The sequence below is a fragment of the Dryobates pubescens genome, chromosome 8, assembly GCF_014839835.1.
Source record: "Dryobates pubescens isolate bDryPub1 chromosome 8, bDryPub1.pri, whole genome shotgun sequence".
Classification (NCBI taxonomy): Eukaryota; Metazoa; Chordata; class Aves; order Piciformes; family Picidae; genus Dryobates; species Dryobates pubescens.
This window is the reverse complement of record NC_071619.1, coordinates 2,569,310-2,588,414: the sequence shown is the minus strand read 5'-3', so window position 1 is coordinate 2,588,414 and position 19,105 is coordinate 2,569,310. Positions and strand designations below refer to the sequence as shown.

Below are 19,105 nucleotides of genomic sequence, written 5' to 3'. Positions count from 1 at the left end.
GCAAGCAGCAGGCAGGGCTGACCCCAGCAGCACCCCCACCCCTGAATTGCTGGGGGCAGAGGGGCAGTGCTGTGCACATGGCTGGTGCCAGCCTCGGGGAGCAGGAGCCACCAGAGCAGAATAAGGACATGCACCCCAGCACAGTGCTGGTGTAGCCTCCCTTCATGTCAGTTCCCAAGCAGCTGAGCTGATGTGAGCAATGGCTTTTGATGTGGGGGGAGCCTGTTGTGGGGAGGCAGCGGGAGGGACAGGAAGATGATGAATGGGCTGACAAGAGAGGATGAGGAGTATGGCAATACTAATATCTGTCTTGTAGCCAGCCTTCTTCATCTGTACACTTCAGGGTGATTCACAGAGGGCATCCTGATTGCTATCCTGGTTTTTCAAATAGGAAAACAGATGCACAAGATACAGACCTGACTTGATTGAGGTCACCAAGTAACAAATCTGCTCCATTTTCCACTCCAGTGAGCTATTAGTTAATGCGGCCACTGAGCAGCAGCCCCCAGCCCCCGGGGGACCTGATGCACTTTCCCAGTCTGGCAGCACTTGGCCATGTGTAGTGCCAGCAGAAGAAGCTGTTCACTGTGGAAAGGTCTCTCAGTGTTTTTTTGCTGGAAGGCTGCAGAAGGATTGGGTGTTGCTGAGCCAAAAGGCTAAATGATAACAGGGAGGAAGATGAACTTGTCACTGCTGAGTACAAGTGTCCAGGGGAGCTTTGCTCTCTGCCTAGCACTGACAGTCCAGAGCAAAATGATGCACATCAACAGGAGGAACTTTTGTTTGTTTGTACCATGGTGAAGTTACTCTGAAGCACAGAGAGATGTGAGAGTTGCACTGGAGTTGGAAGGGTCTGGGAGAGGACTCACAGCCACTTAAAGTTTATGTCACTAGTGCAGTATTTACAACATCAGAGGAAGTGATGGAGAAAGTCCTATTCAGATCACTTGTAGCTGGTCATAACTTCCAGCTGATATTGCTAGCACTGGTTGTGACTTACCCCAGTGAAAGGTTTAGCCACCAGGGTCTGTGAAACTGCTGCATCTAACAAACACTCTGTGCAGCTGTGCTCGAGGCCAGAGGGCAGGAGGACATTTGGGGTACCCTGGATGTGTTGGTACCCCACCAAACCAGCAGTGTCTAGTGAGGTGTCTGTCCCTGATGAAAGACCACACACCTGTCTGGGGGGTGGCATCCCAGGAGAAATGCTGCACAAGACAGGATGCCCACAACCCTGAGGAGAGGGGTGATGGCCATCCCTATTGGAAGGTGCAAGAATCCTTTGGGAGACAGACACAAAAGACTGCTTCCAAGTGGTTTTAAGAAAGAGACAGAGCCATCCTCAGTCTTGAAAGGCTTAGCAAGGCTCTGTTCTTTTCTCACACCTCCTTGCAGCAGCAGGCATCATATTTTGGTTCTACCAGCACCTAGAGGCTGCAAATAACAAACCACATTCTGCAACCCCTGGATGTGCACCTTCAGGGTGTGCCACTTAGGCTGAGAGTGGGCAACAGAAGCCATTACTGTCCCCCTGCATGTGTCACCACTGCCACCAGCCCCAGAGCACCACTGATAACCTTAGTTGTAGTGCTGCCTGCAGCCTCTCCCAGCCTCTTCCAGCAGCTTCATCTGCCCACTCCACTTCCCACTGTGGGAATTGAGGGCACTGTGTCATTTCATTGACCTGAAGCCCTGTGGAGTGGTGCCAAGCACTGAAACACTGCATCCTCCCAGCATCCATGCAGCACAAGTGACACTGGTCCTGTCAAAGCTTGTGGTGGGACTGGCTTTGTTTTAAAGCTCCCCTTCCAAGCAATCCCAGACTGACATCTGCAAATCCTTTTGTGAGGGTGTGCTTCACACCCACCCCTGGGCTGCTTTTGCAGGTTGGAGCTACCCTGCCTACCTTTACTGGGCCAGGGAGCTGTACCCAGTCAGGCTCAGGCTGGCAGCACCAGGACCTCATGAACAAAATGTGTGGCTCTGAATATTTACTCTTTCTCTCTTCTTTTTAATGCTAATTATCAGCAGTCTTCTTTGTTTGTTGGTTTCAAATTCTCTACAAGCTTGCCCCTTAGCCTATGAAAATCCCAGAATTAGGCCATATTCAGGTCTAGCAACCCAGACCATAGCCATTAAATGAGATGATTGCTACTGAAATTCGCCCAGCAGGGTCACACTGTGTTGAGTGAGTAGTGGGATTCAGGCCAAGTCCAATGTTAGGCAGAAAAAAGTCCTATAATGAGAGCAGAAGCTTGACTTTACAGCCCTATGCTGAGACCACCAGGACTGTGAAACTTTTTGGAGCCCACCTGCTGTAAGAAGCCTCAAGCAGAGAAAGCCAAGAGCCTCCCTTTTCTTTTGCCTTAGCTATTTTTTGTAGCATGGGATCCAAAATTTAGCTTTTGTGTAACATCAAATAAAAAGGAAAAGGTAATAGAGGAAAATATTGAGCTGCTGCTGAGAAGCTTACAGAGATTTTTATGCACTGAGAGGTAGGATCACCTCTCTTTTACAGAGCACAGCTAAGTGGCTGCCAGATCACACAGTACTCATTGGCAGAAACCTGTGATTGATGCCTCCCAAGTTTTAATACAGGTTTGGGTTTTTTAACCAGTACATTCAACTGCCTGCAATGAAAGCAGCAATCAGGGCTCCAGGGAGGGAACCAGGACCTGAGTTAGACACTCAGCAACTTACCAGTGTCCAGTTTCAGGCTCCCCAGTCCAAGAGAGAGACCTGCTGGAGAGAGTCAAACAGAGGGCCACGAGGATGCTTAGGGGACTTGAGCATCTCCCCTGTGAAGAGAGACTGAGAGCCCTGGGGCTGTTTAGTCTGGAGAAGAGAAGGCTGAGAGGGATCTGATCAATGCCTATCAATAGCTGAGGGGTGGGCGGCAAGTGGAAGGAGCCAAGCTCTTTTCAGTAGTGCACATCAATAAGACAAGGAACAACAGGTACAAGCTTGAGCATAGAAGATTTCACCTCAACATGAGGAGAAACTTCTTTACAGTGAGGGTGACAGAGCCCTGGAACAGGCTGCCCAGGGAGGTTGTGGAGTCTCCTTCTCTGGACACATTCAAATCCCACCTGGATGCATTCCTGTGTGCACTACCCTGAGTGATCCTGCTTTGGCAGGGGGTGTGGACTGGATGATCTCTGGAGGTCCTTTCCAATCTCTAGTGTACTGTGGTACTGTGATACCAACAATCTCCATTCTCTTAATTAAGTGGGACTAAATTTTGCAAGCTCTCTCTCACACCTTTGCTTCCAAAGACTGGTGAAACCAACCAGACCTTGCAGACCAGAATGTGTAAAGAGAAAAAGAACAAACCTCCTCTTTGCTGGACATTTATTTCAGCTGTTGGGTGGAATAATGAACCTGGTCTGATGTGGTCTCCTGCAAATCTAATTACAGCAGCATCTGGGGGGTTCTGTCTGTGCAGGTAAGCTGCTTTCTGCAGAAGAAAAGGGATGTGTATCATTAAATCCTGAATGCATGTAGGTGTGCATCTGTGAGATCCCTCTGAAACCTGTGAAGACTTTGGACAATATCAACCAATAACTGAGATTAAAGTGCTCAGAGGCACCAAGTTTCACCATGTTTTCTGAGAACAGTGCTTGGGTAATTACCACAATCTGCCAGCTGCAAAAAGGGCTACGAAAATAAGTGGTTTGTGAGCAGCAGGGCCCAGCATTTAATGATGAAAGAGATGCAGAGCTTTGCAGTGCAGCTGGGGAGGAGCTGGGCTGGTTTGGTTGCCACCACTGCTGTGGGACCAGAAGCAGTCATTAGTGTGGCTGGCTGCCTTGGACATGTGGCAACAGCAAGCCCTTCTCCTAGGTGGTGATAAGGACAGGAAGCCATCTCTTATTGTGGGTGTTGTGCAAACAATTCAAAGGCAGAGGTCCTGACCTGGCTAGATAAATACCTAACAAAAACCACCAAGGGCTTGTGCCTCTTGTGTGCTCATCTGTGTGCACCTAAACACAAACATCTCCACTAAATACTGCACCAAACCCTTATGTAGCCACTCAGGTGAAAGAACCATGCAAACAGAAACTATTACAATTAAATGGAGATGGTTCATGATTAAATGAAGTCCCCTATAAGCCCCTAACAATGAATTCACCTGCAGTGTGCTTTGCTGTGCTTACAAATATTTTGCCACCAGACAACTTCAGGGCTGTTGAAAGACAGACACTAAAATGTGTCCACTCCTGTGTCCAGTTCTGGGCTCCTCAATTTAAGAAGGACATTGAGAGACTTGACCTTGTCCAGAGAAGGGCAACAAGGCTGGGGAGGGGTCTGGAGCACAGCCCTGTGAGGAGAGGCCGAGGGAGCTGGGGTTGCTTAACCTGGAGAAGAGGAGGCTCAGGGGAGACCTTCTTGCTCTGTACAACTCCTTGAAGGGAGGTTGTAGCCAGGTGGGGGTTGGTCTCTTCTCCCAGGCACCCAGCACCAGAACAAGAGGACACAGTCTCAAGCTGTGCCAGGGGAGGGTAAGTCTGGAGGTGAGGAGAAAGTTCTTCCCAGGAAGAGGAATTGGCCATTGGAATGTGCTGCCCAGGGAGGTGGTGGAGTCCCCATCCCTGGAGGTGTTCAAAAAAGGCTTGGATGTGGCACTTGGAGCCATGGTTTAGTTGTCAGGAGGTGTTAGGTATTAGGTAATAGGTTGGACTTGATGATCTCTGAGGCCTTTTCCGACCTGGCTGATTCTGTGATTCTAAAATAAAGTGTTAGGGGATGCACTGCCTGTGCTGCAAAGCAGATCAGCAAGCAGGGAACCTGCTAGCAAGATGTTTCCTCTGCCCACAGCCCTTGTCTCCAGCAGAAGGCGGCAGCAGGTTAGTGGGGACCTCCTGCCCCTTCCCCTTCTCGACAGCACATTCCCAGGGTGCAGGTGTCTGACGTTTCCTTCTCCTCTTCTGTGATTTTTATGTGCTGTTAGAGTGAAGACTTTAGCTTCTGGACTCTCTTTCTTGCTTCATCAAATCCCATTCATAATTTTTAAGTTATTTTATTCCAAGAGGTGGCCTTTAGCATGTTAAGGTAGACCAGATTCAGATTGTCTGGAACAGAGTGTAGCTAATTCTCCTCTCTAGCCTGTATGCTATTTCATTGCATTATGGTTGCCATATGGAGAAAGGCTGAGAGAAGTGGCTTGGGTCAGCCTTGAGAAGAGGAGGCTTTATAAACATTTATTAAATCCCCTCTCAGTCTTCTCTTCTCCAGACTAACCAGCCCCAGGGCTCTCAGCCTCTCTTCACAGAGCAGTGCTGCATTCCCTTAGTCATCCTTGTAGCCCTCCCTTGGACTCTCTCCAGCAGATCCCTGTCCCTCTTGAACTGGGGAGCCCAGAACTGGATGCAATATTCCAGGTGAGGTCTCAGCAGGGCAGAGTAGAGAGGGAGGAGAACCTCCCTGGATCTGCTGGACACATTCCTCTTCATGCACCCCAGGACCCCATTGGCTCTCTTGGCCACCAGGGCACATTGCTGTCCCATGCAGAAGTTGTTATCCACCAGGACTCCCAGGTCCTTCTCCACAGGGCTGCTCTCATTTGGTTGGACCAAGTGATCTTCGGGGTGCCTTCCGACCTGGCACTCTGGGATTCGGTCGCACAGAAATACATTCCCTGGAGGGAAACAGCCCTGCTGCCTCTCCAGGTTGTTCCTGCATGTTCATGGGGGCCAGGGGTGAGAGACACAATCTCCTGGGGTGGATTTTTCAGCTGAATGCTTCCTTCTGGGCTAACAGGCTGGGCCAGCACCCATTTCATTAACCCCCTGTCTTGCCCTTAGGGAGATTTCGTTCGGTGCAGTCCCTTCCAGGGTATATAAACCATCTGGGTATGTGTGCCTTAAAGCTGCCCAAGGCTTTTTCCACCAGAAATGCCAGTTTGTTGATGTCAACAAACTCATTAACTCAGAATGTGTTTTTAAACAGTCAAAAGGGCTCTTTTGCCCTGAGTTTAAATATAAGAGATGTGGTTTTGAGTTCACTTTGCAGTGAGAAACGTGAGGAGTTATGAATCCCAGCTGTTTGGGGTTTGCCTTCCAGTCTTCAGCCACAGCTTTTAAATCTCCAGCAGAGGCAAGTGCAAGGGCAGTCACTGGAGCACAGAGCAACAACAGGGCAGAGCCTGGAGTCCAAGGAAGCAGGAAGCAGGAGCTGGAACAGAGAGAGATTCTGGGGATAACAGAGGAGGGAGCTGAGAAAGCAGAGGTGTGAAATTGGGACCAAAATATTGGTAGCCTGCTGCAGATTCTCAAAAGATGACTCCACTGCTCCTGACTTCTACTGAGACACCAAAACTGCTCTGGTGGGAGCATCTGGCATCTTCCCATCTCCATCTCCTGGTGGGTGCGAGGAAGCAATTGCTGTGGTGATGCCACACTCCTACAGACAACCAACAGCTACCTGCCATGGGGAAGAATCCTCTCAGGTCTGCAGAGAAATCCTTTTGGCTCCAACTTTCACATATTTTTAAGCCATATACTTTCAGGAGCTCAAAGAATCAGAGAATTAGATGGTGTTGGGTGATAGGTTGGACTCGAGGATCTCAAAGGTCTTTTCCAACCTGGTTAATTCTGTATTCTGCTAAGATGAAAATCAAACACTATCACAGTATCACAGTAACTAAGGTTGGAAGAGACCCCAAGGATCATCAAGTCCAACCTGTTCCAACAGACCTCACAACTAGACCATGGCACCAAGTGCCACGTCCAATCTCCCCTTGAACACCTCCAGGGACGGTGACTCCACCACCTCCCTGGGCAGCACATTCCAATGACGAATGACTCGCTCAGTGAAGAACTTTTTCCTCACCTCGAGTCTAAACCTCCCCTGGCACAGCTTGAGACTGTGTCCTCTTGTTCTGGTGCTGGTTGCCTGGGAGAAGAGACCAACCCCCTTCTGTCTACAACCACCTTTCAGGTAGTTGTAGAGGGCAATGAGGTCACCCCTGATCCTTCTCTTCTCCAGGCTAAACAACCCCAGCTCCCTCAGCCTCTCCTCACAGGGCTGTGCTCAAGGCCTCTCCCCAGCCTTGTTGCCCTTCTCTGGACACGTTCAAGTGTCTCAATGTCCTTCTTAAACTGAGGGGCCCAGAACTGGACACAGTACTCAAGGTGTGGCCTAACCAATGCAGAGTCCAGGGGCACAATGACCTCCCTGCTCCTGCTGGCCACACTATTCCTAATACAGGCCAGGTTGCCATTGGCCCTCTTGGCCACTTGGGCACACTGCTGGCTCATGTTTAAGTTTAACTAGATAAAGCAATGTGTCAGAATTACAGTTGCTGCTGTGAGCCTCTGCCAGGTCCCTGTCCCAGACCCTGAACCCCTTGGTGAGCCATCTCTGAGCCCACAGCCCCATCCCATAGCCAGCCACAGGCTGGGCATTGCTGCCCTTCCAGTGGAAGTGCATTTTCCCATCTGATCTCGTTCAACCCATCCCAAGGGCAGCTGCTCCAAAAGGATGGATGCTTTGCACCCCTGTGCCCCTATTCAGACAAGGCTGCCTCTAGGGAAGCAGGAGCCACCAAAGTAAGTACTGCCTCTGAAACAGCAGCCAAAAGAAAAGTTGGGACCAAGTGGTGGCCAGCCCACATCCTCTCACCATTTGGACTGAAGGATCTGTGCCTGCCCGCAGAAAGAGCCTTCCCTGCAGCTCGTCCCTTGCAGTCAGGGTGATCATAAATCCTCCCCTCATTTATGAGCTATGAATAGGGCCCTGTCTGACCTAACTAGGGCATGGAGAAGCCATTAGACTTCAGAGCAGGAGCCTTGAAACACATTGCCTGGATTCATCAAAGGAATAATGGAAAATATTTGGTTCCAGGTGGATGTGAAGTAATGATGTTATTTCTAGAAATCAGCCATTTGCAAGCTGTGGCTCTGCTTCCCAGTGTGGGGAGGGGAGGGGAGGGGATGTGTCTTAACAATTTAAGCACAAGACTGAGAGTTGAGGGTCTTGGTATGCTTCCCAGGCATGTGGCAGAGTGAGCATGGGGAAGCCAGCGTGCCTGTCTTCATGGGCACTTCTTCCTGTAACGGCAGTGCGGGGCTGAAAACGTGCCGCTGGCTGCTGCCGAATAGCTTGGAAGTGGCACTGAAGGGAGAAATAATAATGGACTTGGAAATAAAATGACTCAGGCTTCCAGTGCTTCAGCTACAGGGAAATCAACCCTGCTCACGGTTGGAGCTTATGGTTTCTTCTCACATCCTCACTTGTCTGTCACTTCCTACCTTCACCGCCACAGCGTCGCGCTTCCTGAGGATGTCAAATGCAAGCATAATGAAACCTTCCTTTTATGCCTTCCCAACTGTCTTGAGGTAGAATCAGATACTCTGAGCATGTGTGTGTGTGCATTTAGCACTGTGTGTGTTGGGTCCCATCAGGAATTGCATTTCAAAACTCTGAACTTCTGCTTTCTCTTGGTCTGTCCTAATTTGCTTCCTGCTGGAGGCAGAAGGGGATGCAAATGTGGTAGGGTATCTGGGGCAAAAAGGACAACGAATTCATTGACATCTCCCTGGTGCACTTCGAATGGCAGCTTTTATTTATTAGGAGGCCAAGGTATTACACGTCTCAAAGCAAATGAAGGAGAGTAAAATGGTCATTATTGGAAGAAAATGTAACTAGCATTGAATGGAGGAGTTGGAAGACCTCCTAGATGCTTCCATGCCAAGGAGTTCTTTCTTTGCAGTCTTCTGCACAGACAGTTACATTTAAGTACAATTATTTTCTTCTATTAAAACACATGGGCTTTGGTTTCTTTTAGGTGAAAAACATCTAGTTTGCCTGTGAACTTAACCTGAAACTGTTGAGCTCCAAATAAGATTTACCTTGAAGAAAAAAAATTGTTCCTTCTACTTTTGCTGTGGCTTTGTCCCCTAGTAAGGACTCACAGAGAAAAATCATAGAATCACAGAATCCATAAGGTTGGAAAAGACCTCAGAGATCATCAAGTCCAACCTATCACCCAGCACCATCTAATCAACTAAACCATGGCACCAAGTGCCTCAGCCAGTCCCCTTTTAAACACTTCCAGTGATGGTGACTCCACCACCTCCCTGGGCAGCACATCCCAATGGCCAATCTCTCTTGCTGGGAAGAACTTTCTCCTCACCTCCAGCCTAAACTTCCCCTTGCACAGCTTGAGACTGTGTCCTCTTGTTCTGGTGCTGGTTGCCTGGGAGAAGAGACCAACCCCCACCTGGCTACAACCTTCTTTCAGGTAGTTGTAGACAGCAAGAAGGTCTCCCCTGAGCCTCCTCTTCTCCAGGCTAAGCAACCACAGCTCCTTCATCCTCTCCTCACAGGGCTGCATTCCACACCTCTCCCCAGCTTTGTTGCCCTTCTCTGGACATGCTCCAGCATCTCAATGTCCTTCTTAAATTGAGGAGCCCAGAACTGGACACAGGACTCAAGGTGTGGCCTAACCAGCACTGAGTACAGGGCAGAATGACTTGAATACATAGAATAAACCAGGTTGGAAGAGACCTTCAAGATCACTGCGTCCAACCCATCAACCAATCCAACACCACCCAAACAACTAACCCACGGCACCAAGCACCCCATCAAGTCTTCTCCTGAAAACCTCCAGTGATGGCGACTCCACCACCTCCCCAGGCAGCCCATTCCAATGGGCAATCACTCTTTCTGTATAGAACTTTTTCCTAACATCCAGCCTGAACCTCCCCTGGTGCAGCCTGAGACTGTGTCCTCTTGTTCTGGTACTGGCCGCCTGGGCGAAGAGACCAACATCCGTCTGTCTACAACCTCCTGCTGGCCACGCTGTTGCTGATACAGGCCAGGATGCCATTGGTCTTCTTGGCCACCTGGGCACACTGCTGGCTCATGCTGTAAACAATTCAGAGTGTCTGTGCTTTAAGACCCATACTCAGATACCATCTAAAGAGGACAGGAAATTGGACAAAAGCTTGTTTTTAAACCCTTCTATTAAGTTTTATGAGAACATAATCAGTTCAGCCCCGAAGTGGTCACCAAAAGCACAGAGGTACTGCGCTGGTGGATTTGAGCTCTCAGCATCGGTTTCATCAGCAGTACAGGTTTTCCCTGCTGTTTGTGGGCATTGCCATTTCCCCAGACCAAATCAGATTGTAATTCTAGATTGCTCAAGCAACCTGCTTTGGATGTGTGTAATTATGTAGCTTCAGACTTAAGCTGCAATAGCTAAATCAGCACCGGGCAGAGAGATGGCTAATAGCATTATTACTACATTGTGGTTTCCCTGTCGTTCCTAGGACCGCTTAGCTCGGGTATCCATTACAGCCAGCCTTTGGATTTATTGCATCAAGCTCAGAGCACTACATACATCTTCCAACAGTCCTGAAATCTGCTCTTCCAAATGTTTCCTACTCCAGTCTGATTTTCCTTCTTTTTCTTTTCTTTTTTTTTCTTCTCTGTTTAACTTCCTCCTCATCAATCACAGCAGACAGCTTGGATTGGACCAGGTTACTGAATTGGTTTGGCAGGGGGTTTCTGGGATCCTATTTGTTTTCAATACAGTCATGAAAGCCATTAGGCTGTCTTATTTTTTAGTTTGCTTTGTTTGGGTTTGTTTATTTATCTATTTTATTTATTTCTATTTTCTTTTCTTTTCTCTTCTTTTATTTTCTTTTATCTTCTTTTCTTTTCTTTCTATTTTATTTTATTTCTTTTTATTTTATTCCTTTTTGGTTTATTTCTCCCCTTCTCCTCTCCTCTCCTCTCCTCTCCCTCTCCTCTCCCTCTCCTCTCCTCTCCCTCTCCTCTCCCTCTCCCTCTCCTCTCCCTCTCCCTCTCCTCTCCCTCTCCTCTCCTTTTTTTCTCACTCTATGGAAAATATTTTGATCCTATGACTAAAGCTTCATACCCTGGGCAGTGCCAAGAGGGAATGTCTCCAGGGACTTGTTGCATTTGGCTACTGCAGTCCCATTCAGTGCACGCTTCCTTCTAGTGCCCACCACGGATCCAACCCTTTAACTGAAGTGATTAATGTCTTTGTGGTGCACAAGCAATGCCTCTTTTGCTTCTCATGTCCTGAAACTCATCACAAGTCAACAATGCTGCAGTACACAGGCCAGTCAGAGGTTTAAAATGTAGGTGAACTCTGTGTTGGGAAATGGGGTGCTCTCTTTTCTAATGCACTGGGGAAGTCAAACAGGATTTTGCCTGTCATGTCTGTTCCTCTAAATGGTCTCTCTTGTTTTGTCTTGGTGCAAAGAAATCAGCTCTTAGATCTGATCTCAGCCTTCGGGAGGGACTGAGTCAAGGATCACTAAAAGTGCTGGGCAAGCCTCTCTGCTTTGCAGAAATATTGTTAGACCAAGGGGAAGGCATAAATAAACAAGTAGGAAGGACACATTCAACCAAAAAGATGATCTGCTGCTTGAAATACCACTGTGGCAAGATTAACAAACATTCACTCTCTCCACTGCTTAGAGAAACAATTTTACCTTCTGTGTCCACCTTCCCTTTGAGCTGTCTCTTGTCACTGAAGGCTTTCTGAAAGCTGTCTTGGCAAGGCTGTAAAATGGAATCATCTTGGTGTTAATTAAGACGTGGTCACAGAAAGCACACCACTAGGACTTGGTCAAAACACAGTGGGAAGTTTGTCAGTGGGATTGAGTGTATGGGTTTTAATTCCATCAGAAAATTGTATTTATCCTTCAGATCTTTCAGACAGAGCATTTTGTTGAGGCTGCATCCAAAATGAAGTAAAAATGGTGAAATAAGAGTGTAAATATTGACCTTTTCTTTACATTTTTTTATATCTGTTCCAGGCAGAATATGAAATTGCTCCAGATGAAAAGCTGGGAGAGAAAGGAAAGGAAATCATGATGAAATACCTCACCCCAGAGGTAAGGGGCAGCCAAAGTGGCATTACTGAAGGAATGCTGCAGGGCACACCTTTGCTGAACAGGGTTGTTACAGGCTTTGTAAGCCAGACTCCTAAAATTTATTGTAGCAGCCTCCAGTGCAAAAGCCCTGCAAGTCTTGTACAAACAGTCAGAGAGGAGGGAAAAATGTAATCCAATCCACAAACTGACTTCTAAGGATGAGTTTGAGTTTGCCAGGGGCTTAATTAATGTGTGGATGAACAAGGGGCTTCTCTGGTCTCTCCTTGGTATGCAAAGCTCTACACCTGTGGTGTGATGGAAGAGCCCTCAGCCGTTACCCACAGATGCCACGATTATTTCCTATCCAGCTCAAAGAGCTGGTGGCACTTTATAGACCATTGCAGAATCCCAGAATTGTCAGGGTTGGAAGTGACCTCAGGGATCATCCACTTCCAACCCCCCTGCCATGGGCAGGGACACCTCACACTACAGCAGGTTGCTCACAGCCACATCCAGCCTGGCTGCAAAAACCCCCAGGGATGAGGCTTCCACCACCTCCCTGGGCAACCTGTGCCAGTGTCTCACCACCCTCATGGGGAAGAACTTCTTCCCAACATCCAGTGCAGTGAAAAGCACTGGCAAAAATTGTCTTTGGTAACAGACATAGTATTTTGAAATAAAAATTCCCACTCCTTCCTACCACCACTTGCCCCAGGGACATGCAAGGCTGCCACAGGGCAGCATGGCTTGGAGCTGAGAGGTGCCCGCTGCAATGGGTTCCAAGAGTTGCTCCTCTGGGCTATGAGAGGAGAGGAGCTGCATCCACAGGGTGGCACTCCAAACAGAACTACAGGTCTGCTGCAGGGAGTTTGGGCAGGACACACTTGGGCTACAAATTTTCAGGGAGGCTACAGCCATTTGCTGACTCCTTTTAACCTTTGCAAGAAAAGTCACTGCCAGTAAGCAATAAACATCCAACTCCAAGCGCAAGAACGATCCTAGGGTTTTTCCTGACTTGCTTTCATGAGAGTAATCAAGATGTACAATTGCTGCTTCAACTGTTTTACAAGAGAAACACATTTGACCTTCAGAAGAATTCACTGCATTTTTGGCAAATGTCTTTCTAGAGTGTTTAAATGATACAATATGTTTTGGAGGGGCAGGGGCAGAGCAGAGCACTGTTGGGTTTTTTTTCCCCCTTTCTCCAGTCAGTCATTTTCCTACAATAAATATCAATGCATACTTTCAGTTATCTCAGGCTGTATTTTGGGATCTGGTTTCATTTACTGAGCCTGGATAGTTTCAGGCTCAGCCATTGAGCACTGGCAGTTTGAGTTCCTGCTGCCCATTCATTAGGGGCATAAAGTTCCACTGCTTTTTAAATCCACCCAAATGACCATTCATCTTAAAATTTCTGTCAGCAGAGGGACAAATAGTGAGGGAAAATATTTCCCACTGTTCCAGTTGCCATCTGGAAATGGAGAAGGGCATTTTGCTGGTAGCAGAGCTAGTGAAGTGAGAGGAGGAGAGTACTGCTTCGATTCATGGAATAGTTTGGCTCAGAAGGGACCTTCAAGATCACCCAGTTCCAACCCCCCTGCCATGGGCAGGGACACCCTGCACTAGACCAGGTTATTCAAGGCCTCATCCAACCTGGCCTTGCACATCTCCAGAGAGGGGACACCCATGACCTCCCTGGACAACCTGTTCAAGCATCTCAGCACCCTCACTGTAAAGAATTTCTTCCTAATACCCAGTCTGAATCTACCCTCGTCAAGCTTCAGTCCATTCCCTCTCATCCTATTAGTACAAGCCCTTGTCAAGTCCCTTCCCAGTTTTTTTGTAAGCCTCCTTCAGGTCCTGAAAGGCTCCTCTAAGGTCTCCCCAGAGCATTCCCTTCTCCAGGCTGATCAGCCCCAGCTCTTCTAGCCTGTTCCCTGATGTTGTGGTTTAAGCTTTTTCCCAGAGCCCAAAATGGAACAGATTTAGGTTGCCTCCCCTCTCCCCATTTTCCTGGTAGGGAATGCAAATTAGACAGGAGAAGAAAAAGAGAGGTAAAATTACAACAGAAGTCTTGAACTGATTTGGAAGTAAAAAGGTAAGTTTAACAAGGTGTAAAAGACATTTGAGTGAAAGGAAGGCTGCAAAGGTAAAAGGAAAATTGGTAAATAAAAAAGGATACAGAACTGGACACAGCTGGAAAAGGATTCTCTGGGTGTAAGATGGATTCTCTTTAGATGCAGTTCCTTAGAAGTCTGGAACAGGCCCAATTATGTGGTTAAACATCTAACAGCAGCTGTAGAATGTTGGCAAAGTGAGAAGAGAGCAATAGACACCCCCCTACCCACCCACACCCCCCTTAAATACAGTTGTGGACAGGGAGTGGGAGTGGAATAGGCTTTGACCTGAGGACCCCTCCCACTGGGAGGGGGGGCCAGGTCTCTCTGCCCACCTGGGTCAGGTTTCTTTGTCCACCTGAGACTAGGTTCTTTCCAGCCCATCCCCCTCCTGGGCTGGTTTTAGCCTAGCACACCTGATCATCTTTATGGCCCTCCTCTGGACCTGCTCTGGCAGTTCAGTGTCCCTCTTCTGCTGCTGGTTCAGTTTCCTGAGGTCAAATCTTTTCACTGCTGTCCCATGGCATACCTGCTACCCACAGTGCAGAAGGACATGGAATAGTTTAGTGAGGTAAGTGAATGTGCACTGAAGACCAATCTGAGCAGTTGCTCCTTCTTCAAGAAAATGGGGTAGTGTTAATAGGAAGGGGAATGACTGGAACCCCAGAGCTGGAGCTTCCCTTCTCTGCCGTGCTCTGCACTTCCCTTTTGACCTGTGCACCTGGTTTCTTATTGCATAAAATGGGTCACAGGATATTTACACTCTGTTCTGAAGTGTTTCTGGTGTTTGCAGGACTCCTTAACATCTTGGGGCAGAAGGAAACACAAAGCTGAAACTGCCTCCCCAGTTGTGGTGCTTTAATGTCTGCATCGGTCTTGCTGCACTTTTTTCCTCCTTAATGTGGAAATTCTGCTTCTTCCCAGGGGAATATTCAAGTTCTTGAGCAGAGTTTAATTCCTAGAGGGGAGGTTGACTGTGCCATAGCAATGGGTTGCATGATAGATTTTCTACTGGGTCTCCCACACAACAAATTGTTAAAATAGAGCAAAGACTGCATTAATTTCATTCTTTCTTAGATACCTAACTGAGGCACTCAGATTAGAAATTCAGGTGGCCTGCTCTCCTGTCCTCTCTATTCAAGAGAGAGAAATAAGAATCTCCCCAAGGCACATTTTAAGCCATTAGATGTTAGTGATTTGAAGCCAGGTTAGATACTTGCAGTCCAAAGGGGTGAACCTGAATCTAAATGTCCTAACAGAATATCATCCCAGCCGGCAAAAACCTCCTTTTCATCAGGAGCTGCATTTCTCCATTTAGTTTCAGTCTCCTGAAAGATACAAACTGCTGCTGATTCCAAAGTCTTCTGCTATCAGAGGAGTGCTTCTTTTAAGTAGGTGTGTGTCTGTGCTGCAAAGAACCTGCTTGTCTTGACATAAAAATAGTGTGACAAGCAGCTTGACTGAAAGAAATTAAATTACAGGTTTAGTCCTGGGACAGATAATTCAGGCTTACAATGTGAGAAGTCTTTTTCCCAGAGCACAAGATCAGAAGCCAAATGAAAACAGAAAGCAGACTTCATGCTCTCTAATATTCATCAATGGGGTTTGATTCTTGCTTAGGTTTTTTTAAATGCCATTCATATTTAACATCCAGTGTGTCAGGATGTCATCCTCCTAGAGTTCATTCATTTGCATAGGGAGCATGGGCTGTATTTAATAAAGCATATGGTGGTTGCACAGCAGAAAGGAAAAGAAAACACTTCCCCATGTGAATAGAGGTCACACCAGTCCTGGCAGCCTCATGTGACTCACACAGCCACTGTCTGCACACTGGTGCCACACAGCACCCTTGGCAAACCCTGATGTGTGGGAGCAGTGAATTCTCCCACCTGGAGAGCTCTGGATGAGAACATACAGCATCACCCCTGAGGCTGCTAAACAGGCTGAGCACTTGTCAAGGTGGTCAAGAGTAGAGGCACTTTTAAGGGTAATCACAATTTGGCTGCTTCACAGCTTTGACATCCTGAACAGCCTCTAGGTGCTCACTGAGGAAGCTCAGAAGAGGTCTAGCAGCTTTTTGTTGTGGTTGATGCTAGGGGTGACATGAGTGGGTCAGGTTTCCACCACCTACCTGGCCTACAGTCAACAGTGGGGACAAATTTTGAATGTATCCTGGCACCTGGAAGGGAAAGTGGATGCTTTAGGCCTCCAAGAAGTATCTCAGAACAGCAGTCTCCCTAAGGATGTGATGGAGTCCTCATCACTGGAAGTTTTCAAGTTGCTATTGAACAGGGTGCTTGGAAAATGTAATCTAGGCTCTCTTTCCCAAGGGAAGTTGGACCAGATGGTCTTTAAAGGTCCTTTCCAACCTGAGCTATTCTATGAACTCAGGTCCTCACCTAGGAAGACACCTCTCTGGTGCCTGAAGTTTGTTGAAGTGTTCACATCCAACAAGCAATTCTGAACTATCTGATGAGAGTGAAATGTCAGGAGTACACATGCCCTACATGCTGAGCATGCCAAAATACACAGGTTTTCATGGTGAGCAGGGGAGTTCACAGAATCAACCAGGTTGGAAGAGACCTCCAAGATCAAGTCCAACCAATCACCCAACCCTAACTAATCAACTAGACCATGGCACCAAGTGCCTCATCCAGGCTTTTCTTAAACACCTCTAGAGATGTTGACCCCACCACCTCCCTGGGCAGCCCATTCCAATGGCCAATCTCTCATTCTGGGAAGGACTTCTTTCTAAGATCAAGCCTAAACTTCCCCCTGCACAGCTTGAGACTGTGTCCTCTTGTTCTGGCACTGGATGCCTTGGAGAAGAGATCAACCTCCACCTGGCTGAAACCTCCCTTCAAGTAGTTGTAGAGAGCAATGAGGTCTCCCCTGAGCCTCCTCTTCTGCAGGCTAAGCAACCCCAGCTCCCTCAGCCTCTCCTCACAGGGCTGTGCTCCAGACCCCTCCCCAGCTTTGTTGCCCTTCTCTGGACACGTTCACACCCACAGAAGACCTGGCCTGTAGCTGAAGACACCTGCCATCCTTGAAATGTGCTTCCCTCCTTCTGGAGGAGGTCCAGCTGTGGGCTGTCTACTCCTTGGTGTGTGGAGACAAGCACTGGTGAGAGCTGTGCCCATTGAGAGGAAGAGAGGCCTTGAGGCATGTACCACTTCAGCACTGTGATCTGAAGGGGTCTCCACGTGCATGCTGCCTTTGCTTAACGGGAGCCACACCGTGCTTGCCACGCTGATCACGCTTTCACGACTCGAGTCTTGCTTCTTCAAGAGAGGGTTTTTTAACAGTTTCCGTGAAAAAAAGGCACTTAAAGCTGCCTTCTTGACTTAATAAGCCCATAGGGCAAAGGTCCAACCCACAGGAAGTCTAAAATTTCTGAGGTTGTGAAATATGAGGGTAAAACTGCTAAAATGAATTGCTCACAAGCATTTCTTTCCTGGCTTTTCCTAATCTCTCCAGTTGAGTGGCAGTGTTTCAGGGTTAGGTTCCTGCTCTGTCTTCACATGGAAAAGCCCTCAGTGCTTTGTGGAACAGTTGAGCTGAGCTGCGCTCAGCCTGGCTTCATCAGCTGGCTGCCTCTTGTCCTGGAAGAGCAAAGAGATCCAATTACCTTTGTACTGCATTTAAGGCAGAGTTTTGCATGTGTGTGCAGCATTTTTGCCTCCCTGCCTGACAGCTGCCATGCCTTACTGTACTAAATCACTGCCCCCATTATTTTCTCGCTTCACTGTAAATCACCTCAAGATACTCTGAGAGAGGCTATATAAAACCAAATTGATTTGAAATGGCTGTTCAGACAGTCTCCACATGCCATTATAGTTTCTATTTGGATTCAGCTGGGTACTAAAAATGTGCCTGAATAGGATGTCTAATGCCTATTGTTATCCCCATTAATATCCTTCACAGAGTAAGGAGAAGGGCAGCAGCTTTGGTTTTGCTTATCTGAATTCCTGTTTGGTCTCCCTTCCTCCAGGAAATGCAGAGAATAAAGGCCATGCTTGCAGTTTCTTTCTTTGCTGCAGAGGGTTAGCTGGACACAGCAATAACCTCCTTACTCCTCTCTAAGGCTGGCAATGGTTATTTTGCTAAATGAAAAATATGTCTTTGTTGTATGAACAATTATAGGATAGGGAAGGGAGGGAGAAGTCCTGTGCAAGGGAAACTGGCTGAGCAGCAGCAGTGCCTGGCCTTCCACTTGTCTGCTGGCTAAACTGTGCTCTTCTCTCAGACCAGCTCATTACTGAGAAGAAAACATCTACATAATATGGGTGAGATGGAATTCAAATGATAGATGAGCCCTTCAGCTGGGTGAAGCCATGCAGCTGACTCCAGGCTCCTGCTCACAAACACCTCCCACAGCCCTGTGCATTGTCAAAGAGGAGTTTTCTTTCCTCATGGTGTTGCTTTAATCCTGACACCTGCTTTCTCCTTGAGATTTCTTTCTACCTTCCTACTTTCATCACCAAGATAAACGCAAGCTTCAGCACTTGTGCTTCTGAGTGAGTCATCCTTGTTGGTCACTAAAGCCTTCCATCTCCCATAAGGAAAGTTTCAGGTATCACTTTTGAGTGGTTCTGGCTGAATCCTGGGAGGGCAGGTCACACTCTACCAAGAATTGGATTCCAGTGCTGAGATCTCTTCCTCTGTTTCATTCTACTGAATGCCTTGCAGGGAGCATGTTACAGTTAGGGTTTGGGACAGCCAAAACAAAAGGTGAATGTCACTGTAAGGGGAAGGTCTGAAAGAAAGAAACATTAAGTTGCTGTAAAGCAATCTGCAGAATTTGATACAAGGCAGAGGCTTTGTGTTGTGAATGGTAAGCCTTCAGGGACTGTTTTCTGTGTTGTTACCTTTCTTGTACAAATTCAGCTTATATCACTTACATCCAGCAAGTCATCTCCCCCCCTCCCCCCCTTGTAAGCTTATTATCTTGTTGATAAAAGGTCAGCACAATATTGCTTTTCACTGGCTGCAGCCAATGATCCCTTAAGGTTTGGTCCAAGACTTATCTCCACATCTAGTTTTCAAATTTGTCTAAAACATGTGCATTTCATCAATGAGCCAATTGAAGCAAGGCATGAATGAAGTGCCTGTCTGCACACTGTGTGTCGCAGGGAT

General features: G+C 47.6%; 1 protein-coding gene across 1 annotated transcript in view; it reads left to right on the top strand.

Moving 5' to 3' along the window:
• Window positions 1-19,105, top strand: part of GRK5 (G protein-coupled receptor kinase 5) — a 216,914-nt gene that overhangs the window by 146,889 nt on the left and 50,920 nt on the right. The window contains exon 4 of the mRNA XM_009910388.2: window positions 11,796-11,873. Within this exon, the coding sequence (XP_009908690.2) occupies window positions 11,796-11,873 (78 nt within the window). The remainder of the gene's footprint in view (window positions 1-11,795; window positions 11,874-19,105) is intronic.